Below are 25,944 nucleotides of genomic sequence, written 5' to 3'. Positions count from 1 at the left end.
TAGAAATCTAGTAAGACTAATAGATTATGGAAGTTCTTGGACATCTAATTAGAAATATAACTGCAAGCGGTGATTAAAGGGGTCAGAGCAAAATTTAAAGTCAAGAACACACTAATGGAAGGTATATAAATCTGACAAATAATTCTGAAGGAAAGATGTTGATGAAGATGTTCAGCTTAATGCAATACCGTGCCTCGGCTTTCAGGTGAGCTGCAAAGCAAATGGCCAAATGACATGTTCAGCATGCTATTATCGAGATTCGAACTCTCAACCTCAGGAAAACCTGTACAATGCATTATCACATTGAGCCACTCATAAACCTTCACTGCAGCCTCATTCACATGGTCAAAATGTCTATTGATAAGCATACAACATCCAGAAACCTCCAAGCACACATTTCTCAAATGAATTAAGGGCTTCCTTAAATGCATATGCCTGAAAAATCTTTGAATTCGGGGGAAATTAAACCTTTGTAGTCAAGAACAGTAACGGAAGAAATATAAATATGACAGAGTTAATTATGAATGAAAAATGGTTAACGAAGAAGTTCCCCTTAATGCCATACTGTGTCTTGGAAGTCCGATTCTTGGAACCCAATGAGCCGGAATGTTGATTGCCTGATGACTTTCAGGTGCTGTTCAATGTTGTGTTTCTTAAATGTGTTCATAATGCTCTAATCAGGATTCGAACTCTCGAGCCTAAGGATCACCAGTACAAGGCATAATCCTGTTGAGCCACTTAAATTCCTGAACTGCATGAAGCCCCATTCCCATAGTGAAAATGTCAATTGATAAGCACACAAGAAACCTCAGCAAGGAAACATTTCACAAGAGAATTAAGGGAAGATCTGAAAATTTGCACTGTTAATGGTATCCACCTAATGATAGCCGTCTGGTAGTTATACAAAAACAAAATGGTCATATAGGCAAAATGGGTTGAGACTGTGGACGTTTGGCTTTTCTATGAAATTGTGGGAAAAGTAAACAGTTTTAGAGCAGTAGACCAGGGTGAAAAAGATGCATCAGATTTTAGAGATTAATATGATAAACAAATTTTGAGTCCAGGTCAATCTATTAAGGAGAAATAAGGCTAGTTCATATTTTTTTTACATAGCGCCACCTTTGGGTGCAGTACCAAAAATTTGGGTTTATGGGTAGTGGGGGTTATTGGTAGCCATACCTGGAAATGTCAAGAGTTTTCGATTTACGGTATAGGCTGCAGTATGACTTTTACAGGATTTGAGGGGAAAAAAAACGTTACAGATTAGGTCCGAGCAGCTTTGCTGCTCGGACCTAATAATGAGAGTAAAGTTCTCTTCTTATTATAGACCTCTTTTTAGAATAATGATGTTACTGAAGTTCTTATTCTAGAACTCTAGTATAAATAATGATGAGAGTAAAATTCTCTTTCTATTCTAGTAAGAATAATGATGAGATTAAAGTTATCTTCTTATTCTAGTCCTCTAGTTAGAATAATGATGAGAGGGAAGTGGTCTTCTTATTCTAGTCATCTAGTTAGAATAATGATGAGAGTGAAGTGGTCTTCTTATTCTAGACAACTAGTTAGAATAATGAGAGTAAAGTTTTCTCCTTATTCTAGATCTCTCGTTCGAATCACGAAGAGATTAAAGTTATCTTCTTATTCTAGTCCTCTAGTTAGAATATTGTTGAGAAGGAAGTTGTCTACTTATTCTAGACAACTAGTTAGAATAATGAGAGTTAAGTTCTCTTCTTATTATAGACCTCTAGTGAGAATAATCATGAGAGTAAAGTTAAATTCTCATTCTAGTTAGAATAATGAAGAGTTTAAAGTTAGCTTCTTATTCTAGACCTCTAGTGAGAATAATGAGAGTGAAATTGTCTTCTTATTCTAGACCTCTAGTAGAATAATTATGAGAGTGAAGTTGTCTTCTTACTCTAGACCTCTTGTTAGAATAATGATGGGACTAAAGTTCTTATTCTAGACCTCTAGGATGAATATGATGAGAGCAAAGTTCTCTCTTTATTCTAGTTAGAATAATGATGAGATTAAAGTTCTCTTCTTATTCTAGACCGAGACCAGTGAAGTGGGTGCAACATTTGAGACTCTTGATGGGGATTTTGACTTTTCTTATATTACGATCATGTTCTAGATTGAAACAGCATCAGTGACCTACCTATGTGGCTTCTGTGTGACGAGGCACTGCTCAGCTGTCCACAGAGGGACACCAGACAGATGATCAGCAGGAGCGCCCTTCTGCACGCACTCTGAAGGTCCCTCCCCCGCATTCTGCGAACAAGGAAAACCAAAAGCAAAATCATTTTAGCCCAATGTTAAGGTGGTCAGAACAGACAGATGTGAAAGGCAGAGCCAGCACTAGCTCTGAAAAAACATGGGTCAATGCATCCCTGTGTTCCCAGTGAATCCACATCCATTCAGCAAGCCAATCAGAAAACAACAATGCGGTGTCTGGTGCGACTCTGGGATGGATTATAGTTTTACTCTTCACACTTTGGGATCGTTTAAGCGCATGTGATGTAAAGAATACATTGAGATGGACAGGCAGGCTTATTTGGGCTGGGGCCAACCATACCAAAGCTACATTACGGCTTGCTAGACGGTGGTGGTCAATGAGAGTAACTCCTGAAATCAGAAAGTAGGGATTTAAAGAGCTTAACAACAGGCCTCATTTGTTCCGTCAAGGATTAGCCCCTGGGAAGGCAACGCAACCCTCTGGGAGGGCAAAGCAAACAGGGTTCACCAGGGCTACCGCTGTGGATTTCAAGTGCTGTGTACCAAAGAAGAGCTTCACACTTTGATTGATAGTAAGGATTCATGTCATGGACTTAAAAGACATACTACTTTACAACCAAAATACCATTGATGATACACAAAGATGCAGGTAAAGAATACCTGAACCATCACCTGAACCCCAGTCAAAACCTACTTAATGTACAACCGTATTCAATGTGCACAGTTTTTTGTGGAACCGCAACACACATTTACTAAAGCACTCCCAACCTTTATTTTGCATTAAACACAGAAAAAGCATGGATTTGAGACCACTTTAAAGTGGTGACAGAGCAGAAGTACTTTCTTGTCCCCACAACCCCTCCCCCTTGGCCTTGGTCACCATCCGCTGTCATATCTAAGTATCTCAGTATGTAAGTGATGCTGTTTGTGTGGCCAGGCCCGGTTACACTGACTTCACTAATCTTCATGTACCTTCTATGGTTTTTTGTCTGGTGATACCAGTGGACCCCATCAAAGTGGCCCGGGGAGAGCGGGTGAGTGTGGGGGAGGGGGTTGAATAAAGCAATGCAATCAGCAGCTCATCTCCGGCAGAGCCAGCTCCCTCTCTGGGGGATGGGGGAGTTGCAAATCACCGGTCCTGCTTTAAAACTCAGTTCCAGCGTGGCAGCTCAAATTAGCTGAAACGATTGGTTTCACGTAAAGCGCTTAACTCTGACTTAATTTGGCAGGCTTGAGCCAAACAGAGGGCGGAGGCTGAAGAACGAGAGAGCGCGTCGCTGCGCAGTTGTATCTCATGGTGAACTCAAGATAACATATTAAACCCATATTTCACTGCTGAGAAAGAATCGCTGTGCAGGCCTATTCACAGAGGAACTTGATGAAAACGATGGCTACCGACATTAGCCTTGCAGAGGAGCCATAGAGCTGAATATTGAGTTATGGATAGGAGAAGGAGGCGGAATATTGGTGGTGACAGCGACTCCCTTGGGTGGCTTTCATTGCAGTCACTGCCGCTGTTTAGTCCACTCTGCATGGAGACACACAAGTGCAGGGGAAGGCACTATTTCCCTTTCCTTGAATACAATTTACCTTAAACAAATCTATGCTCAATAAACTGTGAGCTGGCTTGAATAACAAAATAACTGACTTGTCTTTTTAGTTTCGTTTTTGGTGCCACTATCGTTGCAAATAACATACTTTTTTTACTTATGTTCATTCACTATAACGCTTACACTATAACACAACACATATATTTGTAACTATCTGATTGCTACAGCCATCCGGTACACATATTGGATTGTTTAGAACATGCTGAACTTTGCAGTAGTTCCTATGTTGATTGTATGTATTTGTTGATTGTCCAAAATAAATGGAAATCTAAAAAGAGCGAGCCTCGGGAAGTGACTGTATGTGAAACTGCTGCCTCCTTAATCTTTCCATCTGACAGAGGTGATGCGGTCGCCGGCCCAGAGCTGGTTAAACAGAATGAGTCCACTCTGGGACCAGATGGCTCATCCCCAAATGCTCTAATAAGGGGGAACACATTTTGGGATTTGTCAAGGCTGGTTTCAATGCGCCAATGGCAGCAATATGAGATAACTTCAATCATATGCATACAAATGTGAAAGTATTAAAATGTTTAAATACTCGAAAACATGTATGGGCACACACTAACCCAACCCAATACACTGCTACACAGCACATGGCACTTTCCACTGAAGCAGCCTTGTGGTCTTCATGGCAGAGGTGAACTTATTGGGATTGATGGAAAAGGGGATACAGCCATGTTTCCTGAGGGATGTAGAGGCAGACACAAGGTTGCTTTTGTTTTTCTTGGTCTCTTTTGTCTTACCCAAACGTGACACACGGTTGCTGGTGCACCAGCGTTAATGGTCCCGAGCCAATCAGGCACTGGTGTAAGAGCCCACGATACGGGGGATATTAGTGGTGTGAGATGGAGCCTGCCAACCCCGCTGAATGGATTCTAAATGGGGGCTGGGTTGTAAGCCGTACGTAGGATTAATATTAATGAAACATAATCCTTTATCTTATGCTATTATACATCCCCCCGGTGTGTCAGGGCATTCCTGAGGTGACGTGTGGTGAATTTAATTCAGAGAGAGGGAACACTCAGGTGAGGGTTTACAGCATTTCTACTGATCTTTGGATCAATGAGCAATAAAGAGAGTTAATTAAGTTAATCATGTAAAAATACTTTCCATATTTCATTTTAAAAAGTACAGACGCTGCAATGCATCCGTTGTATTAATTTATTCCTTTGGGAAAATGTTTCCATTGGTTTTCTCACAATAACTAAGAAAGCATACACAAAATGTGTTTGGATGCAGCATATCTATTATTGCAGACTTTCTAATCCTGCACCCATTTAAAACATTAACCTAGTATTAAAAGCCTCTTCTCATTGTCAGATACGTGGGAGGTGTTAAAAATGGCCAGGCAAGCGGCTAACACGTTGTCATATCATGGTGTTCAGCAGTGAACTGCTGCTCTCTGGCTAGCACATCTATGCTGGCTTCTTTTCTGGTCGCGGCACACGCTCTAAGATGAATGCTCAAGGCTCTCTCCACGGCTCTCATTAGTTCTTGTGGAATCCTCCTGTGGAAAGACATCTGACATATTTATTGTGTTGCACTCTATTTATTTTTTTCACTCTCTCTATTTTTCAAAATAAAAAGTGACATCTAATCCATGCAAACAATCTGACACAAGTACGCAAACACAAACAGACAGACACAACCACTGGTTGCACTTAAAAAACACTACGTGTTTCTCTGTGTGTTTGTGTTTGTGTGTGTGTGTGTGTGTGTGTGTGTGTGTGTGTGTGTGTGTGTGTGTGTGTGTGTGTGTGTGTGTGTGTGTGTGCGTGTGCGTGTTGTTTTACAAACAAACATCCATGGAACATCAGATTAAATAAATGTATTAACAGATTAGCTTCCATAAAAAAGGCGTAACAAATATTATGCACATGAATTTTATAAATAACTTGAATATCATAAAAAGTTTAACGACCACAGAGAAATCTTTCAATAAGGAAAAAATAAGTTAAAATATTCTAAGGCCTTCACCTGGCATCATCACGCATAATAAACAGGCAATACAATTAACTGAAAATAGACTAAGATCATAAATATAATATAAAAAAAAACATTTTTCATTTGACAGAGGTGCAAGCAAGTGCTCATTATAGGTAGGGCGGCTGAGTTAAAAAAGATACACACTCAATAAATTAAAGCTAAAACGTACTTGTGTATTTAGATAGGAGTGAAAGTCTGGTTTATAGGTTTGTGCAATCACAAATCAAGAACAAGGCCACTCATTTGAATAACCACTAAACTGGTCATTAAGTGGCCAAATTATATCTAGGCCTACTGATTATTTACTATGACCTGATGTGGTATACAAGGAACCTCTCATCTATCCCTCACACACACAAATCTCAAAAGGTCTGTGTAAAGAACACACTGACAGTCAATAAGATGACATTAATACAAAACACAAAAAATTGGCATGTAAAAGACCAACCAAAATGTATGTTTGGTACATGAGCTTAAAATAAAACAACCCTCAAAATAGTAATTCATAAGATGATCTTACATTTAGGTAGAGAACGTTTTTAGCATTTAGCTTCTACCAGGAGTACACTGGATTTGTATCAAGCAGCAAGCCTTTAGCCATATAAACGTGGGTCCCCGCCGACAAAAGCCTGATATAATAATCATATTTCCAAACAATTAATCATTTTAGCGCCACTAACATGAAATAACTAGAGCTGTCAAGCGATTAAAATATTTAATCGTGATTAATCGCATTAATGTCATAGTTAACTCACGATTAATCGCGATTAATCGCAAATTCTTTTTCTATGCTAAATATCCCTTGATTTTTTTGTCCCATAATTCTTCTAATTTTAATTCTCTTATCAACATGGTGAAGTGCATCGGCTTGTCTTGTGCAAATGATTTTTTATTGATAACAACATTGGCATATACTGATCAAAACAGGACGATACAAAAAAAGAGCCTATAGTGCAATTAAACGACTGCTTTGAACAAATGTCATTTGAACATAGCAGTCAGGCTACTGCTTCTTTGTTTTGAGCCAAAGAAAGATTTATTTATTTTTTTGTAAATAAAATATTTGCGTTAATCACGCGATAATTTTTTTAACGCCGTTAAAATTGGTTTGCGTTAACGTCGTTAATAACGCGTTTAACTGACAGCTCTAGAAATAACGCAACCGTTTAAGCTTGACATGGTCTTTCTAGGTTAAATATTGACGTTGTTCCTCGATGTCCGCAATGGCGAGCCTTCATAGCCACCTTGGGCTTAAGGCGCTCCGGCCTCACCACCCAATCTGGCAACACTGCCTGAACGTCCTCGCGCTCAAGCCTCAACGTTACTCAATGAGACCAACTGGAAAGATACAAAGTCGGTATGAAATTAAACTATGAATAGGAAAATATTATAAATGATATCGAAATTCTGTTTTCAGATTATTGAAGACACAAGTGTGTTGATTTGTTAAACATTTGAACGAAGGTTAACGATAAAAAATGGACCAAGTTACGAAGTCTGAAGTAGTCGAGTCAACAATGTCAAAAATGACTTCCATTGTAAAAAATAATATTTTAAAGGTCCCATGGCATGCTTCTTTATGGATGCTTTAATATCGATATTAGTAGGCCCCTAACACAGTATTTGAAGACATTCCCGAAATTCAGCCGTGGTGCAGAATTACAGCCACTACGAGCCAGTCGCACATTGAGCTTTCCCCAAACGCGCCGTTTCGGTGTCTGTAGCTTTAATGCAAATGAGGTGGAGAGAGGCGGATCAAGGAGGAGGGTGGGGGTGTGGCCCTGAGCAGCTTGTGGCCACGGTGCCATGCACTCTGTTTACAGTGGATGAATCGCAATGGCGAGGCGCACACAGCCTTTGGCCGTGTTCTGTAAATATTCTAGAACACTCCGGGTGCTCCTGCAGGAGTCCTGGAGCTCTATATCTGAATAATATCATATTATACATAGATATCTATATCATATAATATATATTATGACGGCCAAAAGCTCAGTGCGCCTTCAAACGATATTATGAATCTCAAACGACTGCGTCGGGTTCTCCGACGTCTCTGGTTCCTCCAAATCAATCTGAAGTAGACTGAACCACCCGCTGCCGGCTGCCCACTGCCCGCTGCCGGCTCACGGATGCCGGCTGCCCACTTTCCGCTGCCCGCTGCTGGCTGCACGCTGCCGGCTGCCTGCTGGCAACAATCCCTGCCTCCTCCATGTCGCAGTTCATGTACTTCAGGGAGTCAAAGCCAAAGTTACTTTCCCCCAATTCCTTCTCAACCATGACTGAGATAACCCCAACTACAGTCTCGTTGTGGAAATACCAGAGATTTCAAAGAACAGACGTGTTCTGCGCCATAACACCAACAGCAGAACGGTTATCAAAATAACAAAGAAGAAGAAGAAGAAGACAACACTTGCGTTACAGTGTGTGTAATCACACACACACACACACACACACATACATGTGGCGCTCGCACGGACGTAGCTTATTGTCTCATTTGTGGGCCAAGTTCTCTGGGTGGGCAAGGCAGAGAAAGGGGAAGTAACTTGGCCCCTTATGACGACATATTGGGCCACATTTCAAATAAGCGAGCCTGATCTTAAATATTTTCAAAGGTGAGCAGGCTACCTCGTTTTACACCGAACGCAAGTTTTATCCATCCAGTGAAAGAAGAAGAAGTAGAAGAAGTAGAAGAAGAAGAAGAAGAAGAAGACGAAGAAGGAGAAGAAGAAGAAAAAGAAGAAAAAGAAGAAGAAGAAGAAGAAGAAGAAGAAGAAGAAAGAAAGAAGAAAACTTAAGTTGAAAAATTGTTGAGCGCTGCATGCAGCTATGTGGTGCATAGGCTGTGGAGGCTGAGTGCATGTGCATGTTTGTGTACAGTAAAAGGTTGCGAATCAAGACCACGAAGAGAAGGGGAAAGAGATGATTATTCATGTTTACATTTACAATTTACATTTAGGGCATTTAGCAGATGCTTTTATCCAAAGCGACTTACAGTAAGTACATTTGTCAGAAGAAGTAAAACAATATATTCATGTGTTTAACACAGAGATCTGCACACCTTCATATTCAATAAGTCACCAAACAACCGTCAGCCTGGAACTTCACATGGCAATCAGGAGGAAAGGGATTGAGGTTGTGGAACAAGTGAATGTGTTTGTGTAGGTAAGGTGTATATGTGTGTGAGTGTGCCTGTATGTGTGCATGTGTACATTTGCATGCATGTGTGTGTGTGTTGGTGTGTATGTGTGTTTTGTATACGTGCGTGTGTGTGTGCATGCTTGTGTTTCTGTGTGTTTATGTGTGGGTATGTGTCTGTGTGTGTGCGGTGTATATGTGTGCGTGCTTGTGAATGCTTGTGTGTGCTCCCCACAGGGTTTGTTGTGTTATTTTGAAAGCTGCCGGAGCAGAGGAGGCCAACTACTTAGTTCCAGTAGCCGGCGTCAGACCTGGAACCTGCTGGAAGAAACATCCCCTCTAGTGTAGAGGCAGAGGTCAGAGCCGTCTAGCAGCTCTTCTCCACCACACTCTTCGCTTCTCTCTCTCTCTCTCTCTCTCTCTCTCTCTCTCTCTCTCTCTCTCTCTCTCTCTCTCTCTCTCTCTCTCTCTCTGTCTGTCTCTGACTCTCTGCTCTAATCAGAGTTCAGTGAGGTGTTCTTCCGTCTGACTCATCCATTCCTTCTTCTTCTTTAACTCTGGTGTGTTCACGTTTAGTGGCACACCGTAGGCCTACAAACACAGGGTTAACCCAGCCCCCCTCCCTATCTATATATATATATATATATATATATATATATATATATATATATATAGTAGATCATCTTATAGTAGACCTCTTTGCAATTCATATATCCATCCAGTGAAATTAATGAATTTGACCTTGAACAATATGTTTTGTGAATGGACAGTCAATTGCAGAACACCAAAAACTATTTTGTATTTAATTTATTGTTGATTCTAACCATACCACAATTATTCTCATCCCATGTTAAAAATTCAATATAGCAGGCTTCATTGAGCAATGTTGCCGAAATCCCGATTCACAATGGATCTAACCTGGAGCCAGTTTTACATGAATAACCTAGTGCAGCTTATAGGTGCTCGGAGTGGGAACGACAAAAAATTATGGTAGCACCGTGTGAGCAATGTTTACACTTTTTGAGCAGTAGTTGTGGATCAGGTATATGGGGCCTTTCCAGAAACAGAATTACACTGATTATTGAGCGCTATTATATAACCTTTAAAACCAAATGGTGGTGCCCCTGGATAAAGATATTTGCATTTTAAACACCTTTTTCCCGGAGATAGGGTTGTTTGGTGTTCCGTGTGTGACGATGAGCATGACAATGCCTCTGTCACTTGTGATAGCGACTCTCACAGAGAGCGGTGCTTTGGGCTATAGGCGCTTTGTGGCTGGGAAATGAATATTCAAAAGCGTGAAGAGTATTTTGACACAAAATGAATGCCTGTGATCCGCGTAAGCTGCAATAAGATCAAAGCAATGCTAAGTGGATCTTGTGGCTTTTTTTGCGCCTCCTCATTGGATCCAACAATGTGTCTGTCGAAGTGGAAAATTACACCACCGCTTTTAAAACCACGTAAGCAAGCAAAAAATAAACACTTTGCACCCGAGAACACACATTAATTGTCAATTAAGGTCCAACGACTGACTAGGCAGATAAGAACAATGTGGAAATGTGCTCGGGCAAAATGACGAATGATGGATGCGCTCTACCAGAAGGCGTCTCTTGATGAGGGGTTCACACCCTTCCTCATCAAGCCCATGAGCAAGGCACTGGAGAGCCCGTTCAAAGGTGATTTTTGGAGATTAAATATTATTTTGAAAGTGCACAATTTTTTTCGTGCCCTTAGGGAAAGACAAACTTTGGCTGACCCTATCTCAGGCCCCACATTAAATGTTGCATGAGGTAACCTCTTATCTCCAGCGGAGTGACGGTTGGCTCCGTGGTGCACTCAACAGATGTGAGGATAGAGTCCTAAATGGGTCAATTTCAACTAGAGAGCCAGATGTTTTTTTGCTTCTTTTTCTACCAGTCTCCCAAAAAAAGCCTTTTGGAATAAAGTGGGCTACTGACAAAGTTAATAGCCATGTGCGCTGCTCTGCATTAATACTGGCCAGGGGCAATCCTCGAATCGGTTATGGAGAACGTCATGAGTCCATTTTTAGGCATCAATGGGAGCCTTGATTATAGTCTACCCAAAGCTGAAAGTTCTCTGCGCAGCTCAGACGCCAGCGTGCCAGATTCTGTAATTGAACCCAGCCTAATGGAGTAAAAAAGAATGAAAAAAAATCTCCCCAGTCAGTTCCCAGATTCCCCTCTTTTATGGTCCACTTGCCACCTTCATCACATCATTAGCCAACAGACAAATAGACCAAACTAAATAAAGCTGCTACACAACACCTCATTAGCACCCCCTCAGGGTAGCTGAGTGTAATTACTACCGGACCCCAGAGTGGTACCAGGGCCAAGGAAACATACGTCTGCGTACTACACTAGCTAAACATCCACCAACAGCCCTTTGAGAGACTGCAGGTTGTTGGCCGAATGCATTATTTACACTGGAGCCAGGCGAGGCACTCCTTCCATCTGCCTCAGCACTAGCCATGTAGCTCTGCATGTGCTCATGAATAATAAAAGACCAACAGCGCAGCACGTGGGAACCGAGGAAGCGCTGGCGTCCAAAAAAAAAAGAAAAACACACCAAAAAGCAGTTGGTCGTCCATAAGCATGAGAGACTAAAGCAGGACGTTGTGCATCATCTCAGTGTGGAAAAATACCCTCTCCGGGCTAGCCAGCAAGACACCCGCAAAGAACCCCACAATCAGATAACAAATTACAGACAGTAGCAAGGAAGAACAGCAGCAACAAGGAGGAGATGGATTCAGAAGAAAGTACAACATTAAATTCAGTGGCGGAGTTTGGGCGAGCAGCCACCTGGCTTAACTGATCCAATCATCCATTTGCAGGGAAAACCTTGCATACAAAGCCCTGCCACAACTTGGCCGGTGGGAATGTTGATTTCCCCTACAATACCCACCAATAAGAGGCATTTACTGACGGTTGTGACAACTTGAGCTCAATGAACAGAGGAGTGGTGTTTCCGCGTAGTGCATCTCACCCTTCTGCTGAGCTTGGGATTACACAGAGGAAGAAGAGGATGCATGAGGCGCAGCAATGGCTGCCGATTACTGAGCATAACGTTTCAAACATGTAGTGGGACACACAAGTAGTACCTTGGATACAGAAGAGGACTGATGGCGAAACGGCGTGATACTCATCTCATTGTTGTGTCCCTCCTTTGCAAACAGCAAACACAAACACTGTAGGATTACATATTTTTAATCGTCTTCTTGAACCTCCATCTTGCGGCTTGGTCGATTAATATCTATTCCGAAGAATAGCTTTGTAACTAAACAGACACACTGGGATATTCCGAGCCTCAAACTTTCTGGTTACTAGTCCAGGCACTGTAGTTTACCCCCATAAGTTTGCCTATAGCATTCTCTGACTTCTGGATCTGGGTTTCAAAATGAAGTAATCCTCACGGGCCTACGCTGTGTGTGAGTGTTTGTATATGAGAGGCTAATGCTGGTTGCTACAGCTAAAGGTCTAGTTGAGAGCAGCTGTGCTGTAATTGCATGTCTATTTGTGTTTTCTGACATGTCAATGCAAGTGATTATTTTTTTGCATTCTGTGGAAGTTTATTTTAGAGGAGTTGTTGATTCTGTGATCTCCTGACGAGGTATACACACCCAGGGCCCTCGCAGAACAAAGGGATAACAAGGGCTTTTAAGTTTCAATCTTTTTATACTTTTACTTATTTATGGTTTGAGATTTGAATGGCTTGGCGAAGGCAGTTCAAATCACAACACACACTCAGGAAGAGGTCTCCTGCATGGCAACACCATCGTCATGAATCACTATCTGCAACTTCTAACATAAACCAGACTTTGGAAGCGTCTGTGTAGCATGTGCATTGTGACGACCACATTAGTGGAACAAACTGGATAAACAAAAGACATGGTGTGTAAAGGTCGAGTTCTACTTCTGATGGCCCGCCGCTGTGGGACTCCGCTCTGCTTCATGGTTCTGTGTCCTGACGTCTCGTTGACTATTAAGGTGGATGTTTTTGCTATATGCCAGTGGGGTAGAGACCCATGGCGGCCATTATATGCAGAAGTATAAATGTGTGTTAATTATTGTTACGAGCTAAACCTACTGGACTCGTTCTGCCCCAGTTAGCCAGCCCATAACCTAGTGCGATCTTACCTAGGTTGGTCTCACCTCCAGCTGCACTCCCAGCTGTTTTTACAGCCTAATGAGACCTCAGCAGTGCCCCTCTGTGTGATGTCAGTACTGAACCTAACCATAGGCACTCTAATGACGCATTTCCACCGGCGGTGTGGGTTGGTTCGGTATGCAAAGATGCGGCACGGTTCGTGTTTCCACTGCCAAAAGTGGCCGTGGTCCGGAATGAGCTGATTGGTCAGAATCGTCACTTCCGTGCGACACAGGGATAATAACAAAGAAACACAGTACCAGCGAGGTATTTCTGGACAACGGCAAAAGCTTTGTTTATAGAAGAGAATGTTGTGCGAAAGTTTGACTTCCTACATTTTGGCTCTCTGTTCATTCTGTTGCGTTCTTCTTTTTCCTTGGATTTATTACCAGGCTACACTGTGTCGGGGCACTATGAGGTCACGCTGCGGCTATCCCTTAACCCCACCCTACCGTGTACATCAGTAGAGAGGACCTGTGTGTGTGGACCGGTACACTCCAGTCTTTTGGAAGTAAACGTCTACGTGAATAGAGTTTGAGGCAGTAAAGATCAACTAATGTACACTAGAAGATATCTAGCCTTAAAAAAAGGTTTTTCTTCTCTAACGGCCTGTTTAATTGCCTTTATAAGAAATTTGAAAAGGATTCTGGTACACACATGCCTCTTTGAGTATGTGCTGCGGTGTGTTCTGTGAGCATTTGTGTTTCAGAGATAAGTGCAAACAGAAGTCGTGATATCTATTGATACTAGTACAATTCATGCAAAGAAAACGTTTTTTAGTTGAAGGGGCCATTGAGGTAGATTGTAACGACAGTTAAAATTGGGAAAACAATTAATAAAGTCAGTCAAATCAACATGGTTATTTTGTACAACTGGTCTTTTCACCAATAGAGAGTTGAGGAGGACAGAGATTTGACTCCTATAATGCACTACAACATATTGTTCTATTGTCCAAAATACAATTAAATGTAGGGTGGATGAATTTCATGCTTTTGGTCTGGGATATATATGTAGATACACATCTATGTCGATGTGTATATATATCCCTGTGTGTGTGTGTGTGTGTGTGTGTGTGTGTGTGTGTGTGTGTGTGTGTGTGTGTGTGTGTGTGTGTGTGTGTGTGTGTGTGTGTGTGTGTGTGTGTAAGTGTAAGTGTGTAAAAGTAATGCACAACGTTCTACTACAATTTCAGGCCACATTGAGCATTGAAATCATGGCAATAAGCTCTCATGATGCGGCGCGTAGCAAAGTCATTCATCATTTATTAAGTTAGAAGCATGTGGTGTGCATGCCTATAATAAGCCAGGCCATCACAGCAGAAATAATTTGGTATACAGCAGCACTTTGCAAATTATGGCTGAGGAAGTGGTGGGAGAGCAGGTGTGCCGCGAGATGGCCCTTTCTATGTATATTTCATCATTAGTAAAGAGAATAAAAAAAAGGCACGTTATCCACACACACTGGCACAATGTCTGCAAAAACGACTGCAGTGGAAGTGATTTGGGATTGGCTGAAAATATGTCATTTGATTCAGTGCATTCATATATAAACTGGCCCAGCTAGCCCGGCCTAAAAAAGTTCCTGAAGATGCTAAGGCAGTGGACGAGGGTAACTAACCCGTATAACCTGACATGAAGCCAGCCCCCTGTTTGGAGTTGTGGCGGACATAGTGCGCTGGTGCCCTCCGTTGTGTCCGGTACATTTACCCTAATAGTCCTATGGCCTATTGTTCTCTCTATGTACAATATGTCTCTGTGTAGAGTCTCACTTTACATATGTTATGCAAATGTGACCATCTCATTATCGTTCTTACTCTCTCAGTTATATTATGTTTTGAATACTTGCATGTATAACATTCATCTGAGACTTCATTGTTTTTGCCGCTTACTACCTCTACTAAAAGGCCTACTTTTAAGCACACTTGTACATATTATACAGGCCTACATGTCGCACACCAACCTCTGGGGATGGGCGCTCAGCTGAGCAATGGAAGAGCCCAGCTAGGGGACTGCCAAAGGGGCTGGCCAGATGGTTCTGAGCCCCTTACTGTGTATGTGTGTGTCTTTGTGTGTGTGTGTGTGTGTGTGTGTGTGTGTGTGTGTGTGTGTGTGTGTGTGTGTGTGTGTGTGTGTGTGTGTGTGTGTGTGTGTGTGTGTGTGTGTGTGTGTGTGTGTGTTTGTGTGAATGTCTTTGTGACATATGTGTGGGGATATGTGCGGATGTGTGTGCGAGTGTGAGTGTGAGTGTGAGTGTGTGTGTGTGTGTGTGTGTGTGTGTGTGTGTGTGTGTGTGTGTGTGTGTGTGTGTGTGTGTGTGTGTGTGTGTGTCTGTACATGCGTGCGTGTTTACTTCTCCAGTGATCCATCGAGAATATAAAAAGTGATTCACTGGCAGTGATGTGTTAGAAACCAGCTCATTGTTGTCGCTGGGCTGAGATGCCAAACTATAATGGCCTGGCTTCGTTCAGACAACACACCATGGCTGGATCAAAAGGTTAGAGTCTGACAAGAATAAGAACCCACTAACAATCCATGTCGCAATTAAGTAGTCAATGAATCTTGTGTTGCTCTAATACAAAATATTGTGCATCATGTGGCTTTGACACCTAATCTAAAAAGCCTAGTAATAAAGCCACTGGTGAGGCACACAATTAACATTGAGCCACCAAGCCTTTAATAAACGTGTCTTCGGAGTGTATAAAGTTCCTATCTTCATCCAGGATAGACGTTGACCAGGTTATCACATGTGTTTCCATCAGGATATACAAACTTCTGGGGGAGCCTCATGTAGTTCTTGCTAAGCAGGTATTTATAAAACTTGTTCCACTAGTTGTGGATGTGCTGTTAATGCAGATAAACAGCTTTTATGCGTCAACTGCAAGAAAAACTGAATACTATGCAGGAATAACACTTAATTATACATCTAAATACATCATAATCACATAAAAATCCTACTACTATAATAGCAGGCCTGTTGCACCAGTTACTCAAGTTACTCATGTGCGCATCATGTGGCAAGCAGCCTGCAGCTCACACACACACAGCACGCGCAAACGCATACATACACCGCAAGCATGCACATAAACACTGCATACACACACACCGCATACACACGCACATGCGCACGAACATACATGTAAAAGCACACACACACACACATATGTGCACACACCGCACGTCAATACATAGGCAGCGAACTATACAGGGAAGCGCACACACACGGAGTGAGGTGAAGTACATTGCATTCACGGGGGCACTATAGCTTTTTCATTTGAATAAAGGCACTCAAAAAATGTGACACAATGTTTTTATTGTTATAACTTTTTCAGATTAAATTGAGGATTTCATTGTTACTTTGCTTATTCAAATACACTTTGAATAACGTATTTTTTAATGACATTATTCAATTGCATAATGAATTGTCAATTGCATAATGTAATGACTTATTGAATTGCAAATTGCAAATTGCATTGCCATTTGAATTTTGCTACATATATGCTTCCGGCACTGTCACGGGCTGTCCGTCAACGTGGACCTCAACCCCTCCAGTTATGTACCAGTATGAAGCTTACCGCAGCCCCCTCTTAATACAGCCTCCAACCTCCCCCGGCCCCCCTCCCCGGGGGGCATGCCTTCCACCTCCCGTGTAAGAGAAGGCGGCTCGCATCTTTATCACACCCACCGTCTTGGAGGAAGTGAGGGGAGGAGGTGGGAGAAATTGATTAATTCATTCCCGGTAGGTGTTTTTAATTACACTGTCAAATGATCTATTAATGGACAACATGAAATCTATTACATCATTGTGTATGTGAGCCGGCTTCCTGTGTTAGAGCCCCCCCCCCCCCCCACCACCACACCCCGTCCGGTCTCCGGTGGCAGAGTTCATATAGGATTACTGAAACACACACTTGTTTGTTCAGAGGGATGAAATCAAAAGGAAGAGCTCATCAGCCTCCAGCTGCTCAGTCGTCACCTCCTGATCACTGCCGTGGAGCCGCTGGCACCCGACGACTGCGCTGTCACCCCTCCAGCACAGCCCATGGTAGAGGAGCCACACCTGGATGGAACACGGTGACAACCAGGGCTGGTGAGGCCCACTTCAGGTGGTTGGATGATAAATGTATTCCCAGTGGGCCTTTCCCCTCAGCGCATACAGTGTTTAAAACCATGGCTAGCGTTGGCTGATAATGGGGGGCTTGGAAATCACAGGGATTCTTGACATTATGGTGAATCAAATGGTGACGTGTGATCCCTGCAAACATAACAGGAGCTCAAGGCCCTCGCAGGGTAAGGGAGAAAAAACTGCTTTCATAGCGCTGAGACTGAAGTGACAGCGCAGCATATATCATGATGGCATTCTACCTGATGTCAGGTGGAACGGGCCTGTGTGCTGTGTTATCGTTTTCACGCACACTGCTTCTCTCTGTTTGCAATTTTATTTCTCTACCTGGAACAGGGCAAGAGAGACTTAATTATCTGTGTTTCAACGCAGTCTAGACTTGATATTGTTTTATTGTTAATGTTTTTTTTCTTCTTAGTATTTCCAACTGTTATTTTGTATTCAAAATAAGAAGAGAGGGCTAAGGAAGACATGACATTTTTAATAAGAAAGATTTATGGATTCAGTTTGAACCCAAAGTCTTCAGCAGTCGTGGTTTTGCCACTTTTCACATTTAAAAGAAAAAACACCTGCTTGAAGCTGTTTTTCTAACTTAATCGAGTGTCTTCACAGGTTTTAAGCTCCGAACATGAACAATGAAGGTTAGACATTCAGTGATTTTTGGTTATTAGTTATTTACAAATTGCCCGCCGACCTGTAAATCTATAGTTGTGAATATGAAATGTCCACCATGGGTATGAGCCTGGATCCTCAACTATAGAGGCATGCTAATAAAACTTGAGTGGTACCGTTTTTTTGCTGTAATACCCGCACCAAATGGCCAAGCTGGGATTCATTTAGTTTTGAACAGATGCAGGAGATACACTGAGTTGGTAAATCGATAGCGGAGGAGTATGTGAAAGTGAGATGTTATTTGAACAGTTGGAGAATTAGGTGTGTTGGGTTTCTTCACCATAATGCACTCGTGTTCTTTCCTCATGCAAACCACTGGGTTAAACACAGCCCAGAGGCTCAGACTCCCAGTGTCAGCCAGGTCCTGATTTGCTTAACAGATGTTGGAACTGGATCTTCTGAAAGCATGAACAGACTATTGGTGAGATGTGAGTCGGATGAGGAGAGCACACCGAAGACAGAGAGAGAAATAAACGTTTCATTAATTTATTCGACATATGAACGTTTGCTTCAGCCATTTTGTTTACATTGTTCAAATAACACAATTTCTCTTGCCGGTGGCCTGGAGCCAACGACCTGTGAAGCACCTGTAGTAACAGCTGTGGTCATTATGAAGAACTATGTGGCCAATGAACAGGCTAGCTTACCTGCTGGACAGAATGAGGGGGGTAACATTGAGCTTTTTTCTCAGTTGTCATGTATCATTGTTCGATTTAACTTTGGCGTTCCTGCCAGTAGAGGCCTAGGATCTGACTAGTCTAGTGAGCTAATGACTATACTATGTTCTATGTCATGTAAACGCTTTATTATGCACAGTTAATGCTTGATTATTGTAATATGGGGAGGTGATGTCCACTGCAGAAGATGTGATGGATGGCTTCACTGGAGGATCAACAGCTAACCAAATCAATAATGTGACGACAAACGACAAATTAGTTGTTTTCAGAGGACCCTGCCAAGATGGACAATGGCGAGATCCGACAGTTGCTGTTTAAGTGCTCGTTGGCGGGGGGTTTGGGAAGTGTGAGTGATTACCAGACCCTGGCGGGGGAGCTGATGCAAGTGAATTGGATTAAAGCATCTTGTCAACATGTTTGTACCTCGGATGGATTATGAAGGGACAAATGACAGGCACGTTTCAGGGGTTTGATGTGAGTAGGAGACGTGTGTGTGACAGGAGTGAGAGGAAGTCTATCAAAGTGCTGTGATTTTGAGTGTGCTACTGTCATTTGAATGTGATCAGTGTAAACAAGAAGTCTTGTGGTTGAACACACCCACATGCCTTTTCGATTGCTTTTCATTAAGGGGGTCAATTGAATATCTTCTCGAATATAAAGTCAGATATATCGTAATTTCATGGGTTGATTACTTGAACAATTGAATGCATTATTATTATTAATTGGCTGCTTTATCATATGAAACTAATTTTGGCATTTGCATAACATCGTATCAGTTATTTCTGTATGCATATAACAAACATTGTGATGTATGACCCATAATGATTACATCTTAGTCTATCCTTACATTATATTTACATGAGGAGCCTGCTGGTAAATGTGTGGTTTCTATTGTTAGGCTTTAGTAGATGTCTGTATTTGAATGAGATTCGCATCACAGCTGGTGGTTGTCATTTCTCTGAGAAGACATTGCAAATTAGCGAGACAAGGTATTTGCTGTTTCACATTAATTAAAGGTATGATATTATGGACCTATTTTACCTAATTTCTGCATGGATATTTATGTCAGAGATACTGAACTAACGTGAGCACTTCAATTAAACACACCATCTGTGATGTCATTTTCACCCTACAATTTAAACCAGTTAGCAAGGAGCAAATTGATATGAATGATTCTCTCAAAAATTGCTTGTTTAATTTTTTGGTGTGTGTGTGTGTGTGTGTGTGTGTGTGTGTGTGTGTGTGTGTGTGTGTGTGTGTGTGTGTGTGTGTGTGTGTGTGTGTGTGCGTGCATGTATTTGTGTTTGTGTGTGTGTGTGTGTGTGTGTGTGGTTGTGTGTCTGAGTGGTTGTGTGCCTGTGTGTGTGTGTGTGTGTGTGCGCGCGCGTGTGTGTGTGTGTGTGTGTGTGTGTGAGAGTGTGTGCGTGCGTGCGTGCGTGCGTGCGTGCGTGCGTGCGTGCGTGCGTGCGTGCGTGCGTGCGTGCGTGCGTGTGTGTGTGTGTGTGTGTGTGTGATCCTCCTCACTAGTTCTCTAAGAGCAGGACATCTGGAGAGCAGTTTGACATGCTGCTGACTCATCCCCACCCCACACTCCCTCTCTACACAACCTTTGTCTTAACCTTCCGCTCTGCTTCCCATTCATACCTTGTTCTTCCTTTCACTCTTTCTTTCTATCCACCACCATAGGAGTGTTCTTCGACTGGCGCCCTCTTACATATCCATACAGGGTCACCATGTAAAAACGTCCTCCCTCGTTGGATACCACTTCACATAGGTTCTAGTCACCAAGGAAGAGCCCCCAGCAGACGGCTGTGCGACCGCCTCAGTGGGTCGTCCTCCAAGCATGCTGGTCTGAAGTGCGACCAGAAAAACACCTCGCCTTTCCCTATCGTTTAACTTCTCCAAGATGAAGCGAATATCACATCGCATTTCAATCAGCTTTGAGAATCCCAAACTAATCTCATACAAGGACAGAGCTGGGATTGTACCGCCTTGGCTTCATGGTTGGAATGCAGACGGAGAGGATTAGCATAAGAACACCTGGTGTTCGATGTGCCTCAGATTGGTTTGGATTTGTGAGCCTTTTTGTTTTCTGTTATTTTGATCACATTCACAATCGGTTCCTGTCAAATATGGTGTCACAGCTTTTTTTTTTTCAAACTTCAATATGTGTTATGAAACACATTCTATTTTATTTTACGCCCAAAAATGGAAAATAAATTGCTCACGATAAAGTTGGATGTGTTTATAACGCCTGAAGAATTTAAACTATGAAAAAATAGTAACTTACTACACGCACACACACACAAGCACGCACGCACACACCGCACGTCATCACAAAGGCAGCGACACATACACGGAAGCACACACCCACACACACACACACACACACACACACACAAAGGTAAGAAGTTTAACGGCTCCACGATCGGCACACGCGCAGGTAAGAACAGAAACGCATGCGCGCCCACCGCAGCGACACTCGCCCAGGTAAGATGTTATGTTTTTAAACATAACGGCTCCGCCATCGACAAACTCTCCCAGGTAAGACGTTCTGTCTATAGACTATGTAAATTGCGATAAAATAATGGAAGAGACAATTTCTCACCTCGACAAGCAACGGCAGGTCGTTCATTTTGTCATATAAAAAACGGTCAATTCCAACATCGCACCGACCGGCATATCAACACACAAGTGACTTGATCTTAAAGAGACACTGTCCCTATAACACAACGAAAACATCTCAATAGCACAGTAGGTTATGGTGTATTATGTCTGTAGATTCCACCACAAGACTACACTTTACTCTCCCCCTTGAGCCTCCCGAAATGTTTTTACACTTTGTTGCTCAAACTTATTATTACTCTTCTCCTTGAGCCTCCCGAAATGTCTTTTGCGATATTGATAACCCCCTTCCCCCCTGCGGACTGTTATAGTTGTTTAATTTTTCTTATGTTTTGTGCGTATGCTATCTTGCCGGTGGCCAAGATAGTGACTGTAGGCTACTACTGCTTGTCTTGGCCAGGACACTGGAAGAGATTTTTAATCTCAATGATGATTATTATTTTCAACTAACCAATGGTAGTTGCCTTGCATTTTAAAATATCAATGCACTTATCAGCCATGAATAACAGTAAAAGCTATTTAATAATTGATTTGCATGCATAGACTACACTTTCCATTGAACAATTACCCCTGTTAATTACAACAAGAGGTTGCGTGCGCAAAAACGAACCAACTCAGTTATAATAATAATAATAAAAAACTATTTATAGAACATAATATTAATCTCATATCCAAGATTGGCGCTTCTGGTGTGACATTAAATACATCTATAATATGACAGTTGCAATGTAAAACAATTCCTAGGTATTTTCTAGCATGACTCCTTCTCCAAACTCTATTCCGCATAAAAAAAATATCCCACAAAACTTTGTCGCTGGCAGCTTCTCCTAAAAACACAACCCAGAATGTCAGTTCCCCCCCAGCAGTCTCCCTGGGTCTCCACGGGGGAAAACGCTGCAGATGTGGAGATGCTTGTAAACAGGATCATCTCCACGTCTGTCAAGTGCAATAGAACAAACTGAGATGTGCATATGCTGCGTTGGTACAAACACACCCATGCGCCGACCTTGACAGACACAGACTCAGATGTTTAATGTCATTCCAAACGCTGTCTCTTTTTTTTTGATCATTACATTTTGATTATTTGTTCATGATTCCCCATGTGTGAACAGCCCTCCGGTTAATGACAATTGTCCTTAATAATTAAACTCTTTTGCAGAATTCCTGGCATGATGAGGTCTTCTTTGTTTGCCTCATGCCTAATGGAAAAACAATGTCACCCCCCTTCGACTCCTGATCATTTATTGGTATAATTTCCCGCCTTGCTTCTCTCACATCTCATTCCGACTATGATTATTAAGAAAGGCTTAAGGATTGCTATAGATAGATTGTTGTTATTTGGATGTTGCTGTTCTTTTTATTCATCCTTTGTTGACGGTTTTCACACTGTGGGAGAGATTTCAGTATGTGGGCCACTCCTGGGCACATTGATCAATGTTCCGAGGGCTGTTTGTTTGGAGATTATGGGTTTCACCGGGATCAGGCCAACCACGGAGCCTCACAAGCTTTACCTTGCTTCCAGACTGATAGATATACATTTTAACCTGTCTATCTGTGTTTTTTGATTTCCTTTCAGGAAAAGTGGTGTGATTTAACTGTGAGATGCTCCTTATTTCCAAAAGAGCTGCTACTTGTTGGATAACTTTGTGGAGTAAAAATAAAAGAAGAAAGCAGGAATAATGTGATGAAAAAAGGGCGGCGGTATATTGGTACACTTTATCTATAATTAGATTTAGGTTGAAGGAGTGAACCTTTTGCTACAACAGAAGAAATCAGTAAAGGGGCAAAATCCAATTCATGGCATTGTTATAAACACACACACACGCAAACAAAAAAACACACACATGCACATGCACACACACGTGCACAAGCACCCACAAACACACAACTACAAAAGACAGATAAATACCCGGACAAAAAAATAAAACATCATTGGAAACCAAGCATGTAGACACTGAAGATAGGAGGAGCGCTGTTCTGGGTCTGTGATGGCTGCTTCATGAATTGGCAACGGCCCCCCTGTCCTTCCTGCCAGACCTGACAGTCAACACTAGAGCTCAGACATCTGCTTCTTTGCCAGGAGGGTCTATGGCTGCCTCATTCCCCCTTTGATATGTTAAAATAAATTATTTATTAATGTCACTTCTTCACACTCTTTTTTTGTTGATTTGTTTCTGAGACAATATCTGGGTCTTCGCATTACCTTGGAGCAATCCTTTACCAAACACACACATGGACACACACACACACACACACACACACACACACACACACACACACACACACACACACACACACACACACACACACACACACACACACACACACACACACACACACAGTGCAGTGCCATTTAGAGAGCCAATTGGAAGTGCAGAAGAAAATGGAGCTTGTCGTTCTTATACAGCTCACACACGCTTTTATCATCGACAAAACATTTCTGCCTTTTGTTGTTTGAGTTCTTCTAAGCTGAAGAGGAGGCACAACTCAGCTGGTGTGAGAGTGAAGAGGAAAAAGATTGGCTGCCCATACCTTATCTGCAGATTGAATCCTATTTTGCGTTGTGCAATCGAGATGAGAGATGTTGATTTCTCCTCACTCACTATGCATCTGCGCATCAGAGCACCAAGACACTCAATGCTCACAATGTGTGTTTCCAACAGTATAGGACCTGTTTTGTTTGTAGCTGCTGCAATTGTGTTTGACCAAAAGCTAAATAGCTCAGTCCAATCAGCCCCCAGTTGTGTACGTATTCAATTAACCTCCCGCCAGTCAAGGCCCAGCCGGCTCAGCTTTCAACAAGGCTTATACAACAATCAGCCAATCAATAGTGTGACAGCACAGCTTCATGCTGCTGCTTTCCTCTGAGGACACGCTATTTTGGCCTGATGTAGGCCTACCTCAATAACAAAAGTTTTGATTAACATTTAAATATATAGGAAATACAAGTATGCCTCGACAATTCCATAAAACTTCAAGGCAACTTGAATATTAAATATAGCTGCGAGCAATGTGGCGGTCAAGCAGAATAAGACTCCATGAACTCATTTTGGAGGACAGACATAATCGGTTAGATGGCTACATGATGACCGTCTCAGTAATTTCACCTACAAAAAAAAGCTATTGGCAAATGGTTATAGCACAATGAAAAAACCTTGAAGTTGCGGAATAGACTTGCTGCTAACAACGCCCCCTTAGGTGTTGATGATGCCAAATTACCTGGGCATCATCAGGATAGGGTCAGAACAGAAGACTATGAGCCAAGATTGGTTTGGATACATCATGGTTTCTCAACGGGGGCGTTCGCACAACCTAGGGGGGCGCTGGGAACGTGATTCCATTTTTAGGGGGGGATTTTAAACTTTCATTGTTTTTATTTTTGGGGTGAAAAATTAGGCTAACTGAAATAAATTGCCTATTTTCATTTATTGGTTTCTAACCCCCCTCTACCGTCTCACTGTCACGGCCCAACGGTTTTGAATTTGAAAAATCTAGGCATGGTCTGACCATCATCTGTGCCAAGTTTAGAGATGATTAGACAACATTTTTGATAGAAGATGCATTTTTGAAGGTTTTTTTAGTAAACCAAGATGGCGATAAGGGAGCGTTGAACTCGGCTTGGCCAAAGGATTCCAATGATACCTTGTTGTTTGTGAATATTGGATGAATTATTCAAAAGTTATAAACATGAACACATGTCCAACTTTGACTTGTTGGTGGCGCTAGAGCTCATGAGCTAGTGAAAACAAATTTGCTGTGAGGGATCATGGGACTGTCCTGATTCAGTGTGCCAAATTTCACAACTTTTGACCATTGCTTTCCATGGGCTGCCATAGACTCCCATTGAAGGAAAATAATAATAATAGGAAAACGTATAATAATAATGGTTGTCTCGCAGCTTTGCTGCTTGACCCCCAATAATGTAAAGTGAGAATCGTATAATAACAAAGGATTCAAAGGATTGCCTTTCTCGTGAGGCGTGTGGATGAAGAGGAACTCGAGCCATTTCAATGTCGCTGTACATCAGATCGAAGAGGTTGGGTTACCCTGAGATGAAGGCACAAATGTTTCTCCTAAAGTAAAACACTTAAAACAGAGCATCCACATATCGTGGGGCTGGTGGTACAGACTACTCCACCTTAGTGCTGCTGTTTCAGCCTCCATCTTTTGTATTAGCTACTGACGCCAATGCTGGATCAAACAGGGAGCCAAAACAAGGCAAGACTGTTGGCCCATTGCAGACAGTCCAGATCCCAACAAGACCATGAAAAAAAGGAAAATAAATATGGTTAAGAGGTGGGGTTTTGTGCCTTCCCTAAGGGAGATTGTGTGTGAACACACTTTAAGCAAGGGGCTGGGGAGGAGGAACAGGAGAGGGTTAGCCCTTCATCAATGCGCTGTGGAAAGGTAGTGTCGCAGTCATACACAACAGGCAGGACAGATGGTAGGAGGAGGGACAGACGTATGGAGGGACTGGCGTTACCATCAAATAGATCATGGAAAATGTGTGGAGTGAAAAGAGTAGGGAAGACATGGATGGAGAGATGGAGGAAGAAAGACAGGCAGACAGACAGATAGGTGTAGAAGAGGAATGGGTGAGGCTCAATACAAGACAAATAATTATGTGATCAATGGCAGGTTGTGATTATTGTTCCCCTCATGTGATTGGACAGCTTGTATATACATCACCTTGCTCTGAGTGGTAATTAGTCACAGTGGTTTGAAAC

General features: G+C 42.2%; 1 protein-coding gene across 1 annotated transcript in view; it reads right to left on the bottom strand.

Moving 5' to 3' along the window:
* The window catches only part of tafa3a (TAFA chemokine like family member 3a), a 91,065-nt gene that overhangs the window by 35,520 nt on the left and 29,601 nt on the right, over positions 1 to 25,944 (bottom strand). The window contains exon 2 of the mRNA XM_060063952.1: positions 2,156 to 2,268. Coding sequence (XP_059919935.1) covers positions 2,156 to 2,267 — 112 coding nt within the window. The 5' untranslated portion in view covers position 2,268. The remainder of the gene's footprint in view (positions 1 to 2,155; positions 2,269 to 25,944) is intronic.

The sequence above is a fragment of the Gadus macrocephalus genome, chromosome 1 (assembly GCF_031168955.1).
Source record: "Gadus macrocephalus chromosome 1, ASM3116895v1".
Lineage (NCBI taxonomy): Eukaryota > Metazoa > Chordata > Actinopteri > Gadiformes > Gadidae > Gadus > Gadus macrocephalus.
This window is presented reverse-complemented; position numbering and strand designations above follow the sequence as displayed.